We start from the raw sequence: 18,525 nt of genomic DNA, 5'->3' as shown, positions 1-18,525 counted from the left end.
ACACCTCTCCAAAGGGTTCCTCAACTCTCAGGAGCACAAGAGTTTGTAGGGGGGAGAAGGGAGGGAGGAAAGAGACTCTGTCAGATATCACCAACCTGATGCCCTCCAGATGGTTTTGGACTACAATTCCTCATCAGCTCCAGCCAGCACCCTGCAGTTATATCCAGGCTCTTTCAGACTGTTTGATTCTTGTGTGTATAGTGCCCTTCATATTGGTGGAAATTCATTATAGGGGAAGTCAGACAAATTACTGTGATGAACCTAGTCGGTTCTTGCCATAATTTCTAAGGCCAATTTGACATTATTAGCTTCTTTTTCGCAAAAGCAAATTCCATTTGGGCAGGTAATACAGCCACCCTCCTTTCTCCTGGATTTTTTTACTGTCATTTAGGCAACAACTGGAGAGAGCCAAGTCCACTTGTGAGGAGGCACCAAGTGGCCATTCTGTCCACTTGACCAACTCTAATTGGCTTTCCACAGTATCTATCAGAATCATTAATGGATTGGGAAGATATTATTTGGCCCACATTACTGAAGGTGTTACGGCTGACACTCTTTATCAGTCTGATGGTTTAAATTTTAAGAAGGAAAAGAAAGAGGAAATGGGCCCCTAGTGTGCTTCTCTTTCAACCCAGATGCATGTATGATGGTCTGCCTGCAGCTGCTCTTAGCAAATATCACTGTGTACACTTTAAAATGGCCTATGCATCATTTGCTTTTCACCACATTTTAGAAATATTTCCTGTTATGTTTGTATACCAAGATATTTCTATTTTCTAATTTAATAAAAGAAATTATTAATATTATATATTCTCCTGATCCACCTCTGGTTTTTAACATTCTGCAGCTACCTATGCTTGAGTGTACTACTGTGCTACACCTAACCATTACAGATACTTTGGTTTTATATGAGAAACTGAGGTACCCCACATACCTAGGTACCTAATAGTGGAACACAGTTCAAGTATTGGCAACTGATATTGTGATCCAACCGAAGAAGGTGGACTTCATTGGGTGGCCAGTTATCAGAGGAAACAGAAATCCACCCTCATTTAATCAACCAAGAGGACACACATCATCAACATTGTTTTGTCTTTCAGTAACTATAAACATCTGCCATGGGTAACCACTGGAGATACCTCATATTCCTTAGAACATATACATTTCAGACAATATTGTTTAATGTATTAAATAGTAACTACCTTTCAGTGACTGGCTTTCTACTATAGATGGAACAAGCATTTGACAAAAGCTCAAAATTAAGGTTGTAGAGCAGGGGGCTTCAACCCTTCCAGTTTCAAGGATTTCCCTCTTTAATCTTAAACTGCAGTATGGGATCCAATCTTTTACAATAGTTTGCATTCATCCAACACTGGAAATCTTCCCATTCGACCATTTCTTCCCTTTTGCAAGTATCTTTTTCCAATATATGGTCATGGCACCTCTAATGTGAGCAATACTTGGCAAGGTGACAACCCAGTAGCATGTTATTCCCAACTTAAGATCAAAGTTATGGAGGAAAGCTCCACATCTCTGTTATGTACAAATGCAGAATTAGAGAAATAATTAAGCATAACTACTCTATTCATCTCTTTTAATTCACCTAAATCAGTGGTGGGAATCCTCAGTCACAGAAGTCAAACATGGCCCTCCAGGCCTCTGTAGCTGGCCCTCGAAACTCTCTCCAGGTCATACCCCCTCTCCTCAAACCACACCCTCACTGGCCCTGCTTTGCACCCCAAGTGCTTCTGCTGGCTGGAATGTGTCCTTGAACTCTGACATTGCCTGCTGCTTGCTTGGACAGAGGACAGAAAAGTATGCATAGTGTATAGAAACTAGCCAACTATACAAAGATAATATTCACATTAGCTGCTCAGTCCACTTTTGCCTATGGTCCGGCTCACCACTAACATGTGGCCCTAAGAAGGTTGCCCGGAAGGGAATGTGGCACTTGAGGTGAGAAAGGTTCCCCACTCTTGACCTAAATATTAGAGTAGGCATTACTTACTATTTGCTTCTCTGTGTATTTGTTCGAACTCAGGAGATTCACAGCCTCCATGTGGCCAAAATCAATATCATGCCCCAGGAGGAAGATGAAAAGCAGCTTGCAGACGTACTTTTTCTTACTGTAGCCATCAAGAGCTTTATCACCTGGTGAGCAATTAAAAACAAAGTAAAAAGCCATAAACAAAAATGCTGTATGCTACTACCTTTGCATTAGTCAGCTTATTGTGTTTATCATACTGACTGGCAAAGGCTCCCCAGCCTTTCAGAAATGAGTGTTTCCCGGTCTCTGGCATCCCCAGATAGAGCTGACCCCATGACCTTCTACACATGAACTATGTGCTCTACCACTGAACTATAGTCCCTCTCCTACTTTTCAAAAATGGTCATCCATTCAAGATTTCCCATAGCATGAAATGTAGTTGCCTAGAGCATAACAGTGAACTATGGCCTTCCATTATCAACTCTCTACCTCAAGGCATGGTCACACAAACACACACATCATTTATATAATGATGTGCATCCAGTATGTAGACAGTATGCGGACACAGAGTACTTGGACTTTCAAAAAACTTTGACAAGGTACCTCACCAAAGACTCCTGAGTAAGTTTAACAGTCGTGGAACAAGAGGAGAGGTCCTCTTGTGGATCAGAAACTGGCTAGGAAACAGAAAGCAGAGAATAGGAATAAATGGACACTTCTTCCAATGGAGGGATGTAGAAAGTGGAGTCCACCAAGGATCGGTATTGGGACCTGTATTTTTTAACTTGTTCATAAATGATCTACAGTTAGGGGTGAGCAGTGAGGTGGCCAAGTTTGCTGCTGATACTAAATTGTTCAGGGTTGTTAAAACAAAAAGGGCTTGCGAAGAGCTCCAAAAGGACCAATCCAAACTGAGTGACTGGGTGGACAAATGGCAAATGCCATTTGTAAACAAGTGTAAAGGTATGCATATTGAAGCAAAAAATCTTAAGCTCACATACATGCTCATGAGGTCTGAACTGGCAGAGAGACCTTGCAGTCGTAGTGGACAGCTCAATTAAGATGTTGACCCAGTGTGCAGCAGCTGTGAAAAGCGCAAATTTTCCTGCTAAGAGTCATTAGGAAACTGAATTGAAAATAAAACTGCCAATATAATAATGCCGTTATATTAATCTATGGTGCAGCTGCATTTGGAATATTGTGCAGAGTTCTGGTGGCCTCACCACAAAAAGGATATTGTAGAGTTGGAAAAGGTTCAGAAAAGGGCAAGGAAAATTATGAAGGGGATGGAACAACTGCACTATGAGGAAAGGATACAGCATTTGGGGTTTTTTAGTTTCGAGAAAAGTCATGTAAGAGACAATATGACAGAAGTGTATAAAATTATGAGTGGCATAGAGAAAGTGGATAGAGAAAAGTTTTTCTCTCTCTCTCATAATACTAGAACTTGTGGACATCCAATGAAACTGAATGTTGGAAGATTCAGGGCAGTCAAAAAAAGTACTTCACACAGTGCATAGTTAAGCTATGGAAACTGTTCCCATAAGAAGCAGTGATGGCCACCAACTTAGATGGCATTAAAAAAGGATTACACAAATTCATGGGAGGACAAGGCTATAAATGGCTATTAGCTATGATGGCTGTGTTCTGCCTCCATAGTCAGAAGCTGTAAGCTTCTGAATACCAGTTGCTGGAAAGTCTGAATAGGGATGGGGAAGAATATCTGACCAAACTGAACCTGGTACCAGATCCCAACTGAATTTGCTAGTTCCCTATCCCTTCGGAGCGACACCGGTCTCTTGCGGCAGGCCGCAGCTGTAATCAGCACGGATTTTGCGGCTGCGGCTGCAATCAGCAAGATTTTTCCCAAAATCCTCCCTCTATTTGCAATGTTTTTCCCCTCCGCCAAAAACAGTGGAACACTGTGATCATTCATGTAAGCGAACTAAAAATTACACCATGTTTTTCTCCGCCGCCAAAAAACTATGTGGAATGCTGTCATTTACATAAGTATCTATGAAAACATTACATAATTTTTACAACCTAAAAAAATCAAATCATCCAAAAACGTGTGCAGCAAATTGAATCTGCACATGCCAGAGAAAGCGGAAACAAAAAAAGGACTGACCGGTAAAGAAATGATGGACTATCGAAATGCATGTGGATCGGCACCATGCAGCAAACACCATTCCTATCTCTAAGAAGGGAGAATGTTCTTTGCACAGGTTCTGCTTTTGGGCTTCCCAGGGGCATCTAGTTGGCCACTGTGATAACAGGAAGCTGGACTACATGGGCCACTGGCCTGATCCAGCAGGCTCCTTGTATGTTCTTAATAAACCTGTCACTACAAGTCCCCTCCAATGAAAGATCCAAGCACAGGTTCCAGAAGTTATGAGGCAGGACTTCTTTGCATACATAGATTGATGTTCCTTCCTGCTGACCTGCAGCCTTTTAAAAAATAAAAAAGAACACCCCATGTATTCATTTTCTTCCAATAACATTGGCCTTATACACACACTATTAAAATTTTATATATATTTCAAATTGTGATACATATAATAAACCTTAAATAGTTTATTCTAGGCAAAGATTTTGGGGTTCAGCACAGAAATCTAAATATTTGACTTAGAGGAGACAAGATAGGCAATTCTCTCTTTCTAGGCCTGGAAAAAGCCAGCTCTACACTACCTTGGTAGTCTGTGAGGATATCACAAACTAACTATAATATTTTAAGAAGTGCTGAAATTAAAGGAGTTCTTAAGTGTAAAAGAGATAAACCGAAGCAAAGCAGAAGACCTAATCTGAAGAGATACAGAGGAAGGTACAGTTCTTTGGCATTTGTCACACACAAAAAAGGAAGAGGATTGGCAAGTGCTACTTTTCATGGAATCATAGAATAGTAGTTGGAAGGGGCCTAAAGGGCCATATAGTCCAACCTCCTGCTCAATGCAGGAATCTAACTTAAAGCATACCTGACAAGTGGCTGCCTCTTGGATGCCTCCAGTGTTGGAGAGCCCACCACCTCCCTAAGTAATTGGTTATGTCATACTGCTCTTCAGTTAAGATTTTTCCTGATGTTCAGTCAAAATCTGGCTTCCTGTAACTTGAGCCCATTATTCCGTGTCCTGCACTCTGAGATGACTGAGAAGAGAACCTGGCCCTCCTCTGTGTGGCAGCCTTTCAAGTTCTTGAGGAGTGCTATCAGATCTCCCCTCAATCCCCTCTTCTCAAGGCTAAACATGTCTAGTTCTTTCAGTCTCACTATAGAGCTTTGTTTCCAGTCCTCTGATCAACCTTGTTGTCCTCCTCTAAGCCTCTTTCAGTTTGTCTGCACCTACTGAAATCCCCCATGGACACCAAACTGCTAAAGAGTACAGGACCTCTGACCTTTTTGCATCCAGTCACTCTATTAACAACTTGGGGGAGACTGCTATGATAGGGAGACTGAGTTTTTCAAAGGAGAATCCACCACGTATGGTTTCAGTGGTCAGTTTTATCCCTCAAACAGATTCAGTAGCTGGGAAGCTATGAACAAAATGCACGGTTTTCCAATGATTTCATTAAATCTTGTATCTAGCTGTTCTCTAGCGTCTTTCCAATTCTACTATAAACAGGCTGATTAAACTTTACTATTATGTTAGTTAGCATCAAGTCTTGAAACCTCTAGCTACCTTACTTGGACAGTAAAAAGGCAAATGCCCATCTAAAGTAAATCTCACTACACAAATCCACACTTCGGACCCAACCACATTCATTTTCCATAACTCCCAGAGTTCCAGGTTCTGTGACTCAATGCAGCGAGTTCAGAGCTGGAGGAATAGAGAAATACTATATCAAGGCAGTGTTTCCAGTTGCTTTACAGTCAATACAAGAGAAACAGGAAGAAAGAGAATGAGAGTCAGCATTTTTCGAACACAATAACTGGGTCAAAGGAAACTTCCTTTTCTTGGAAAGGCTTTCGTTGAACTAGCGGCCTTTTACTCAACCAAAGCAGGACAAAAGTTTACAGATCTGCTTTCTCCAAATCTGATGGGTTCTAAAGCATGTGCACACTTTTGCAAGTGGATAACAAGCATTGCCACTTACGTTCAAGAGGAGAGTACAACAACATATAAAAATGAGCATCTTAGTTGAAATTTCAAAGTACCTTGCTTGACAGTTCTTGAAGATTTAGAGGTGACAAGCAAGCTGTAAGTATTTTGTGGAGGCATGCATAGTACAAAGTGAACCATGAATATCATGAAACAACCACTCTAAGAAAAAAACTGAGGTTATCATTTTATATTGGGATACATCTTAATATATTTATTTATTTATTTATTGTATTTGTATACTGCCCCATAGCCGAAGCTCTCTGGGCAGTTTACAGCAACTAAAAACATCAAAAACAAACATACAAATTTAAAACATATATTTTTAAAAAACAATTTAAAACACAATTTAAACAATTTTAAAAAACACATGCTATACAACAGTACCAAGTTAACATATAGTATATAAAGAGGGAGTTCCTTAGTGCATGGTCACAGTCAATTTGCCTCCAACCCTAGGAGAACTGCTGCTTGACCATTAGCAAGTAGAAGCAAGCATACTCATGTTATATCTACTCTGGCAGCCACTACAGATGTCTTAATTAATTTGATGTCAATCTGATGTGCAAGATTTTGACCTAGAAAGCCCTAAACCATTTGGGGGGGGCATTATCTCCAAGAACACGTTCTCTAATGTGAAACCCCACTTCCCAATTTGAGATCTACCAATGAGGATCTGCTGAAAATGCTGCCTCAGGCAGAGTCCAGGTTGGCTACCATGAAGTGTAGGCCTTTTCGGTTGCGGTTTTGGAATGCTCTCCAACTGGTACCCTGCATGTCTCTGTCACCCTTCCAGTAGCAAGGTAAGACCTCACTTTCTTTTACTGTGCCTTTGAAAATTGATGAACTTCCCTCTCCTGTTCTGATGCTCAAATATTTATTTACTGGTGTGGTTTCCCCTGTATACTTTTTGTTTAATCATTTTATTATTTCGATAGCTTTATAGAGCATGCACCATACATAAATTTCTTCAGAAATTTCTTTGGAAATTTATCACCAAAGAAGAGTTCTCTATACAAGTCTTCTGTTTAGCACTGCACATTGAACTAGACCAGTCAGGCATATAAAAGAGAGTTACATACCAATGGCACAAAAACTGTTTTCAGATTTCCAAGCCCTGTTCCAAAGCAGGAATTGTAAACCAGCAATTCTTATCCAATTAATGAGTTTGGTTTTAGGGATCACAGAACAACCTCTCCACTAGCCCATCAGGAGATGTCCACCACGCCAAGCAATAATAAAGAACTGCTGGCTGTATTCTTCATTAACACCAAATAAATGTAGGACTCTTCAGTGTTCAACCCTTGAGCAGTGCCAGAAGAAAACAGTGAAAGGCTTCATGAGAGCAGGTAACTGAACCTTTGAAGCCTACTACTACTTTGAGTGCCGAACTTTTAGTCAACAATCTCACACACAAACACACACACACACACTCACCAAAATCTATATCAGCCTTTACCAACCTTAGATAGCCAGTGTGGCGTAGCGGTTAAGGTGTTGGACTATGACCTGGGAGAACAGGGTTCGAATCCCCACATAGCCATGAAACTCACTGGGTGACCTTGGGCCAGTCACTGCCTCTCAGCCTCATGAAAACCCTCTTCACAGGGTTGCTATAAGTCTGAATCGACTTGAAAGCAGTACATACATACATACCAACCTTAGGGTCCCCAGACTCTCATCGGCCCCAGCCAGCATGGCCAGTGGTCAGGAATGATGGGAATTGTAGTCCAGCAACATCTGGGGACCAAAACATTAGGAAAGGCTGATCTACATCCCTCCTATTTTGGTCACTTTTTGATCACTACAGTAACTTTCTCAGGCTCTCAGAATTCAGGACAGAGCAACAGAAAATTGTTTTTAAGGGAAGCAAGTTGGGCGAGAGGGAAGAAAGACACATTTAGCTGTTGAGAAACTATTACAGATGGATATGCTTGTTTAGCCTATGTAAATATGGCTTTTATAAACCCAAACATTCTGAAATCAAAATACTGAATGACTTAACCACAACGGTTTAAGTGAACTCCACAAAAAGCATCTGCTCTTAAGTTATAAATAACTGTCTATTATCTTAAGTTATAATAACTACTATTATCCTATAAGAATGGCTTTTTAAAGTTGCACAAGAATTCATTTCAAATCAGTATTATTCATGCAGGTCAATATGTCTTGACAGCAGCATGTGATCTTCCTCCACTGTGCGTATTTTAACATGAGAAGCCATTGTAGGAGGCTGCTATGATAGCAAGCAAGTTTCTGCTCAAGATGACACCCACCAGCCCTAACAGGAAAAAGACACAGTGGTAGTGAGGACTGACTGAGTGGCTGAAAAACAGCCCAAGAGAATAGCCCCGTTTGCCCTCTGCTCCTGATTTTATATACACATGGTCTCAATCTAGCTTTCTCTTGAATGACCACTGATTCGGTTCATATGATTCCCATAAAGGTGCTGTAAGCCAGAAAGGGTATATTTATCTTCAAGGTGGGCTATTGTGGACCTCTAGGTATATACAAAAAAAAAAGTGAACGTGACAAACAAGGGTTTGAACACACATGTATCAGAAAAGAATGCCAGTGAGAAAATTGGGGTTGACACTAAGTGCAGTGAAACAGCCCCATGGTCAGAAGAAGCCAGCAAGTTTGGGAAGCAGTGGCTGTATTTTCCAAGTCTTAAATTTGTTGCTTACTCACTATTGCTTTAAGGGCACAATTAACATTTAAAAATCAAATACATAAAGACATCTGTGTTTGCAAGGCTGAAGTTGCTGTACCTATTCCTTCACTTCAGGCAACTCAAGCCTAACCTTGTGGGACTGGTTTAATAAAGCTATTTGCAGCAGTACAGCAACACTGCATAGGATATACTATGCTATGAAAACAATGTCTTTCTAAGCTGCATGGCTATATTTTCAAAGACTTCTTGTTGTCTTGAACAATGTAAATCACTGATATGAATATGGCTATCATCCAGATAATCATAGCCATGCTAGCTGACCGGAGTACCTGGTAAACATGTACTGAAATGGTTAAAATGCCCATTCATGCTACTTGCCATATTCTTTATTAAATTAGCGCTCTCTCTATTATGAATTCAAATATTTGGGCAATTTGCAGTACTTTGGTTTAACTCCCTTACCAGGAATTGGAAAATGAATTAAACTCTGAAACTTGGAATTTACACAAGCTTTGGAAGCATTCTAAAAAACCTCAATTAGTGGCCATGTTCAGACATCACACTAAATAATCACTGAGCCATATGCTCATAGGCACATATTACCAAATTCTTCCAAGCGACACAAAGTGGATTGGACTGTGAAAGACCAACCCAAATTGTGTTTGCATTTTGACCAATTTGGAGGGCAGTACAATATCTCAGACAGGAGGTCAGGTCTCCTGCTCCCCGGTGCATTCACTATAGCTGCCCAATTTCCCTGCTTTGTAAAGTTTGATAAAAATATCTGTTTCCTATAGGTACATTCTTAAACCACAAAGGTTTTTTTTTTTTTTTTGCCTATTGGTGAATAAATAATGGTGTTGTACGACACAAGTGAGCCTTGGAGTGAGGATTTCAGAAACTTTCATTTCTAATTTCCATTAAACACAATATATCATGTCACCCAAACCCTAAATCATGGTTTGTTTAAGAACACACTGGCATCATAACCCATGGTTTGAAGTTGGATTGTTTCAGAGCAACCACAATTAGTCTGTTCAGATGATATGACAAACTGTGGTTAAGAAAAAAATGGAAGTTAAATGCTTCTGATCGCCTCCTTGTAGTTTGATGTCCAAACTAGGCAACAAGTCTGGCAAGTTATTAAAAATGTCTCTGCCATCATCTAATCTGATAAGGCAGTATCTATCCCAGAGGTACCCTGCTCCTATCAGCCACAGCCAGCATGACCAATTGTCAAAGATGTTGGCTGGTCCATGACCTAAATAAATTAATTCATTCAATTGCCAAAGATGATGGGAGCAGAGTCCACAACATATGGAGGTCATGGCACTGGCTACCTCTGATCTAGTTCATCTTTTTGGAAATGTTTTCTGAAACAACCCTGCCTTATTTCAAAACAGAGTCCCTTAGATTGTTTACTTATTCAGGGCAAGTCTTTCAACATGTAGCACTTCATCTGCTTATGTGTATGGGGAGTTAGGATGACATATTCTAACAAGCTAGCTCTGCATAAACAATTTAAATGACATGATGGAAGAAAGCCAATTAGCCACTCTAAGTAGCAGTAGATTCCCAATATGCATTTAATTTATATGCTACATATTAATCTCAAAAGGCAGAGGCTTCCAGTAGTACTGATCAGTACAGCTGTCCATAATTATCCCCAGTGCACTAGACTCACAAGAGTTTTTGCACATAGCAGGCATGTCCTCCTGTGCATAAAAGCCAGATCTATGGGTTGTGGCAAAAACTGCATGTTCAGCTCAAATCCTACTGAGGATTTTCAATACATAACATGCCTGGCTCAAGTACACATTCTTCTTGAAAATTAGGAAGAATACATTTCTCTATACTTCCATACCATCCATTTCCACAATTTTGCCCAATACCAGAATTTAACCAATAATATACCCATTCTATTTCTCAAGCCTTTGATGAGTTTATAATTCAACAGAATATGGAAACCTCCAAATGTATTGAGCTGGGAGAAGAACAAATCATCTGGCACACAAATTCACCAAGGAAACATTTCTCACTCTCAATGTCACACGAACTAGAAGTGAGACATTTGTTTAGCAGCCAGGGCCACATCTAATCTGTCACCAACTAGAAAGCAACCTCTATTATCATTATTTCAGTTCATTTGCATTAAGAACATAAGAAGAGCCTGCTGGATCAGGCCAGTGGCCCATCTAGTCCAGCATCCTGTTCTCACAGTAGCTAACCAATTGCCTATGGGAAGCCCACAAGCAGGATGTAAGCATAAGAGTACTCTCCCCTCCTGTGGTTTCCAGCAACTGGCATACAGAAGCAAACTAGCTCTGGCCATGCAGAAAGAGCATAGCCACCATGGCTAGTAGCTACTGAGAGCCTTATCCTTGATGAATTTGTCTAATCCTCTTTCATAGTCATCCAAGTTGGTGGCCATCGCTGCTTCTCATGAGAGCGAATTTCATAGTTTAACAATGCACTGTGTGAAGAAGTACTTTCTTTTGTGTATCCTGAACCTTCCAATATTTAGTTTCATTGGTTTTCCATGAGTTCTAGTGTTATGAGAGAGGGAGAAAAAAAATTTCCAACCATTGTCTTCATGCCATGCATATCTTTATACACTTCTATCATGTCACCTCTAACACGCCTTTTCTCTAAACGAAAAAAACCAAAATATTGCAACCTTTCCTCATAGCGGATCCACTCCATTCTCTTGATCATTTTCGTTGCCCTTTTCTGAACCTTTTCCAACTCTACAACACCCTTTTTGAGGTGAGGCGACCAGAACTGGTATTCCAAGTGTGGCAGCACCACAGATTTGTATAAGGGCATTATGATATCGGCAGGTTTATTTTCAGTTTCTTTCCCAATGATCCTTAGCATGGAGTTTGACTTTTTCACAGCTGCCATGCTCTGGATAGACATTAAATATAGTAGATGCCAAGCCACAGGCTATGAACAAATGACAGTTATTTTGCAATATTGTAATGGGCATTTCAAGTTATGACAATCTCAAAATCTGAACCCTGAAGGTGTCTCCTAGCCTTCTAGGATTTAGAAGTAACAAATGGTTTATTATTATTGGTGAGAGCTACAGAGTGTTACAGTGGCCTAACTGGCCTCAACCAGAACTTGGGCCTTTAGTGTCATCAGTTCCATGCTGTGGAACACTCTTCCAGCACAGATTCAACAGGCATCCTTGCTTTTGACGTTCAGGTGTCTTTTGAAGACCTTATGCTGACAGGCCTATGCAGTTGTTTAAAATTTCCTTGAGTAGCCAGTCAGTTTAAATGTTGTTCTGTACTGCTTTTAATGATCTTTTAAAATGTTTTTATATTGCTGTATACCACACTCATATTTTATGAGAGGGCAGTATATAAATACTTTTATAAATATAAATGCATGAATAAGCCCTACTGCACCCATGTTGTCAAACACATCTTCATAAATATGGGATGTTTTACTTATTTAAAGGAATGCTAAAAATTTGCAGGCCACGCACAAGGGCCTTTAGAGAGACGTCCTTAGTTTAAAGGAATATCATTCATTTATTTAAAAAAAGAGTATCTTCCACACAAGACTGTCCGTGTTAACAATGTCAATGTTTACTTAAAGAGGTCTCCAACCAAAACATTTCTTGCACATCCATGGGTTTTGAAACTCTCATATTAATAGAATTTCCCACGTTGAAGGAATATTATCTTTGTATATAAGCTGCTGAGCTCTATAAAATGGAAGGATCCCTTATGTATGGAAGTAGGACCAGGATTTTGGCTCTCCATTAGGTGAGCAGGTCCTCAATAAAATTTGGACCTTGGGTCCTTTCAGTACATCACCACTTAATACTATGGAATTAAGATTTAAAATTTTCACCAGATGACATCATACAGTGGTTCATCTGGCTTATGTTGCTAGGGATTATTTATTATGGTGGAGAAAATGTGGGGCCTCTGGAACATTGTTCCATCCCTGGTTGAACTCTCTAAAAATCTTATTTGTTTGCTTCCAGGTTGTTCAATATTATCAAGGTCAACATGTGCCAATTTTAACCTACAGGCATTATGTTACACACGCACAGAGAGAGAGAGAGACAGAGAGAGATGATGACAGGAGGCTTGAATTCAGAGTTTTTGCTCAACCAGCATTAAGCAGAGAGTTGATCACCTTACTCCTTATTGTATCCCAGGCAGGGGTACCCAATGTGGCACTCTCCCGATGTTGGACTACAGCTCCCATCACTCCTGACTATGGGCCATGCTGGCTGGGGCTGATGGGAGTTGGAGTTCAACAACATATGGAGGGCATCACATTTAGTGAACCCTATTGTAGCCATAGCTGTAATTGCCAAGAACTGAAGTGTTCTAAGCCTCCATTGATTCAAACATGGTTCAATAAAATATGGAAGTGTTAGCTCAAGATAAGATTTCCTCACAAATCAAGGGACCCAATTTTCTGGAAAGGTGGCTACCTTTTTTGAATTATATCCATAATACCAAATTGTCCTACCCAAGTCCAAGAGACTTAAAAGCAATTTTATTTAATTGTATTGTTATTTGTCCCTAGTAGTTTGGAGAGGATATATGCTTTCCATGTTCTTATCATTCTTACTGTTATTCATGATTACTTTACCACAAATTCTTGAGGTGATTAATTGATGCCTCAGTTGCTCATCTTTCTTGCTGGGTTGTTAAGAATGTATTGATTCTATGTACTACTTGTGTATATGTGGGTGGGTGTGATCTATTTGTTGTATGACTTGCACATACATTTAAAATTTAATTTAAAAGTGTCTAAATGGTTAAAAAGCAGCTGGTACAGCACAATGGGGAGGAGAGCCTGGCTGGGAGCCCAGAGTCTGTGAGTTCAAATCCCCGCTCGTGTCTCTTGGGTGTCAAGGGCCAAGTAAAGATCACCCCACAGTGAGTGGCTCAGGGGTTACGTGCCCTGCCACCTGTGCAGCCGTGGGCAAGCTGCATAGTCCCAAGGAGCCCACTTGCCCCCCAGTTGGCAGTTGCGGACAAGGAAGGGACTGGCTTGTGCAGCTGTGGCAAGCTGAGCAGGTCCTAGCCAGCTGGGGAGGACTAGCCTCACAGGGAGGCAATGGTAAAACCCCTCTGACTACTGCATACCATGAAAACCCTCTTCATAGGGTAGCCATAAGTCGGGATCTACTTGAAGGCAGTCCATTTCCATTTCCAAATAGTTAAAAAAGGGAAATGGATCCTTGTTACTTCCATATTGGAGCAAGGTGACAAGTATTTTCTAATACCGCTGTTCTACCAGTAACAGAGACCTGGGGGTGTCAGATTCTGATGTGCATCTTTGTTCAGCCCAGGCTGCCAGGAATTGGCTGGCTGGCTTCTAAGCGAGCAAAGCTCAGTCTTTTTTAAGAAGGGCGACACCACATTCAGCTGATAGGAGGATCTGCATCAGGAGACAAACCATTATCATCTTGCCAAGCAGTGTTTCTACAGAATGTTTTCTTATCTCAGGCAATGTGCTACAGTCTCTTCACTGCCGTATCTTTTACAGTCAGCACACAGCAAGAGTGGATTATACTATTGCTGTATCATTTATTAAACTGGCGTTTTTAATTTTTGCTATTTTAATGCTTGGTCATGAACCACATCTACGTGCAAAAGCACATAGAGAGTGTAAAATAAAATAGGAAACAAGATACAAAATACACCTCCGAACTAAGTGAAGGGAGAAGGGTGGGGGATAGCAACACGGTTTAAAAAGCCAGAACATAATTCCAGAAGTCACTATGGATAAGAAATTCCCTTGCTTTCAAAGGGCCATTGCATACAGAATATTCTAGAGCAAATAGTGGTAAAATGGATAGAAATACATGTTTGACTTTCTTTGCTTCATGATGAGATCTGAATAAATGTATGTTTTGCTTATTAGGAAGGAAAACAACACAAGAGTGCTTAAACAGGAGGCAAGCTGAGCTCTCAGCATGAACGGAAGAATAATCAGCTACTTTGGGATTATAAAACAAATTTACTGTTTTTAACTTATGTGCCAGAGAGCTTCTGATATGCAGATGATACCATGCTACTAGCAGAAACCAGTAATGATTTGAAACGAATGCTGATGAAAGTTAAACAGGAAAGCACAAAAGCAGGACTACAGCTGAACATCAAGAAGATGAAAGTAATGACAACAGAAGATTTATGTAACTTTAAAGCTGACAATGAGGACACTGAACTTGTAAAAGATTATCAACACCTTATTTATTATTTATTTTATTATTTTATTATTTCAATTTATATACCGCCCTTAGCAAAATAGCTCTCAGGGCGGTGAACAAACAAGATACAAGATACAAACAAGATACAAACAAGAAACAAACCTTGGCACATTCATTAACCAAAATGGAGACAATAGTCAAGAAATCAGAAGAAGGCTAGGACTGGGGACAGCAGCTATGAGAGAACTAGAAAAGGTCCTGAAATGCAAAGATGTAATACTGAACACTAAAGACAGGATCATTCAGACCATGGAATTCCCAATCTCTATGTATTGATGTGAAAGTTGTACAGTGGAAAAAGTGGGTAAGAGAAAAATCAACTCATTTGAAATGTGGTGTTGGAGGAGAGCTTTTGCAGATACCATGGACTGTGAAAAGGACAAATAATTGGGTGTTAGAACAAATTAAACCAGAACTATCACTAGAAGCTAAAATGATGAAACTGAGGTTATCATACTTTGGACACATAACGAGAAGACATGATTAATTAGAAAAGACAATAATGCTGGGAAAAACAGAAGGGAGTAGAAAAAGAGGAAGGCCAAACAAGAGATGGATTGATTCCATAACGGAAGCCACAGACCTGAACTTACAAGATCTGAACAGGGTGGTTCACGACAGATGCTATTGGAAGTCGCTGATTCATAGGGTCGCCATAAGTCGTAAATGACTTGAAGGCACATAACAACAACAGTCAAATGATCAACACATGTGCAGTTGCATGTTCTTCCGTATAAACCACACTTACATTTTGAATCTAGTAAGACTCCCCACCACGGCCCTTGATCCTCAACAACATTCATACTTTGGCAAACATCAGAAACCTGTCTGAACCACGCACCCCAATCAAAAACTTATTTGATGAGAGGTGACAGTAGGGTAGAATAAGTTGCTTGTCAACAGAGATCCTCTCAGAAGGGATCTCGAAATGGTGGCCAGATAAGCTTACAGTTCTCCAAGTTACTCCTCCTATGGTATGCAATTTCTCCTTTAAAGAATAAAATTAAATGAAGAATAAATCTAATGCAGGGTTATTGGCAACGGCCACAGCTTCCACAATTCTCTTTCTCTGGCACCCAGAGGCCCCCCTCTCCCCAATGAAATTAGACATGAAAGAAACTTTCAATTGTACCCAACAGAATGGGTTTTGGTGTGTGGTACCTACAACAGTTTATCCAGTTTGCAAATGCACTCATGGGGCACAAAGAATGAACAGCCACACTTAACATGTACTTCACATGTTTCTCAGAGTGTAAATCTTCAGAAATTAGTTAGGCTTAACTGGCTGTGGTTTTCCCACAGCTGGATACCACAATATTCCAATGATGCCTGTAAAGAAGAAGGAACCACATCAACTACTCAACCCATACATTTCCTCCAGCAATACAGGACGGAGTCCTTTAAAATGCAGCAGCCTTGCCTCACTCATACCACATTATGCAACTGTGAGCTACTGCAATGCAGAAGTACTCAAAGAGCAATATTAAAGTAACAGTAGTGTTTATAATGTTAACTGCATACACCTAAGAACATAGAGACATCCCTTCTTAACACACCTCATGGTTTCCCTGTGTGGTAGATGGAAGCTGCCATTTCGGTGACAGGCTTTGACAACTCATTGCTTATTTCTGGCTTGAAAAAGGCCTTTACTTTAGCTCCCCCATTCCTGTTCCAAAGAGCTTCTCTTTTATTGTTCAGTATTTCCTCACCAGGGGCTGACTGCACACTGTACTGAAGACATTCTCCATCCAAGTTGTCTATTCACTGAGTGCATATATTTTAACACATTGAGGACATTGTTGTTTTGTCATCTTAAGAGTACCTTGAAGTTCTGGAAAATTAATTTAAGCTTGAGATGCAAAACTGGATCACCTTCCAGCAACACCACTCTCTACAGTGGGGCTGAAGTATTCTTCCAATTATGTCTCAAAATTAAATCCTCACATGGATAGCTATAACTCTTAATTTTCCTCTGCCCATAATGAACATAATGAAACAGATGATTGGTCCATCTACTTTGACTGGTAGCAGCTCTTTCAGGGGTTCAGACCAGGGTCTTGCACAGCCTTACCTAGAGATGCCAGAGACAGAACCTGGGACTTCCTGCATGCAAAACGTTGCTCTACCACTTAGCTATGGTCTTTCCCTGAATATGGCCCACAGCACCATGCAATAATGTATTTCATATAAATAGCTTCTTAAATGCCACATCCTCCCTACAAGGCCATTTTATAACAAAAGAAAATGGCAGAAGCCAGTCCCAGTACATTCTGAACGTTGGGATCTTTTGACCCATAAAGACATAGAATTCTTTAACTGCTGTTCACCTCTTCTTGATCGAGTACTTTTCTGGAACAAAATTATTCCCATGTTTCAAGATGTACATTTAACTGAAATGGGCAAATTTCTGAATAATATTTGTTCAGTGTAAAATTATTAAGTATGGGATTAGAAGCATTCAATCAGCCTTTGATTTTACTTAGCATACTCTTGTCCTTCTTCATTTGTTTCAAACTGTTGTATCACTTTATTCATGAAAATAAATTCTTGTTCTCAGCCAATATTGCTGGAACAACATACTAGTTAACTTACCTTTAAACTTTGATCGAATGTTTGCCAATTCTTTGTTTATTCTTTTTATCTCAGCTTCTTTACTTTTACCTGAAAAAATATAGAAGGACCCCAGGTCAGAATGTAGAATTTTTTAAAAGAGCTTCCTTTTTTGCCCACAGTGCTAGGTGCATGACTCATAGAAAGACTCTTAAAATTAAAACCACAAAGATTTTATGCCCAACAGTAAGCACAGAAAACCCATTTTTCTACATAAGTTAGGGAAACCCTTTTTATGCACATAGACATGTTAGTTCTTGCTCAAAGTGACTAAACCCAACATTTCTGAAGAGACAGGTGCAGCAGAAGCCAGGCAGCAACATGAGCCAACTTTGAGAGAATAAAGCCATTGTTACTTGATGACAGAACTGGCAAAGATGACTAAAAGAATTTTTAGAGATCAACAGTCGCACCCACTATGACCTACAGGGCACAGTGTCAGTCAACAACATTAGCTAATCAAAAAGAATCAGCTGTTGCATGAAGAACCATGGAATGATGCACAAGATCTCACTTCGTGATCATACACCAAGTGAAGGCCCATCATCATGCAGATAAGAACTATGCCATTTAAGGCTGGCAAGCATATATGTGGCTAATGAACTTCTCACCCTACAGAATGGATCACCAGGGATCAAGAATGCCCCCTAGGCAAGCCTAAAATGCACTGGGCTGACCAATGACACACACAAGATGTTAGTACAATATCCATGGTGTGCACTCATGTAGAACTGACAAAAAAGGGAAGGGAATCAAGTTATCATTGCCCCAGTATAATCAGAAGTTGGGCAGCCTCTATTACATGGGCTGTGGGGAATAATTCCATTAAAAGTAGTGAAAATATTTTTATATTCAATGCATCAATTTATATTCAATGCTTCTGCTGGGAGGAAGGTCGGAATATAAATTAAAT

At 40.1% G+C, this 18,525-nt stretch overlaps 1 protein-coding gene across 11 annotated transcripts in view; it reads right to left on the bottom strand.

Moving 5' to 3' along the window:
• The window catches only part of AP2A2 (adaptor related protein complex 2 subunit alpha 2), a 73,785-nt gene that overhangs the window by 37,663 nt on the left and 17,597 nt on the right, over positions 1-18,525 (bottom strand). For 9 of the 11 annotated variants that reach the window (XM_061610084.1, XM_061610090.1, XM_061610085.1 and 6 more), the window contains 2 exons: positions 17,595-17,663; positions 2,009-2,151 (listed from right to left, as the gene is read on the bottom strand). In XM_061610084.1, coding sequence (XP_061466068.1) covers positions 2,009-2,151; positions 17,595-17,663 — 212 coding nt within the window. Of the gene's footprint in view, positions 1-95; positions 206-2,008; positions 2,152-17,594; positions 17,664-18,525 lie in introns of those variants that run through there. The other 2 variants (XM_061610095.1, XM_061610092.1) reach the window with 2 other exon arrangements.

Source organism: Rhineura floridana, chromosome 2 (assembly GCF_030035675.1).
Source record: "Rhineura floridana isolate rRhiFlo1 chromosome 2, rRhiFlo1.hap2, whole genome shotgun sequence".
Lineage (NCBI taxonomy): Eukaryota > Metazoa > Chordata > Lepidosauria > Squamata > Rhineuridae > Rhineura > Rhineura floridana.
Note: the sequence above shows the minus strand (reverse complement) of the source record. Positions and strands in the feature narration are given on the sequence as shown.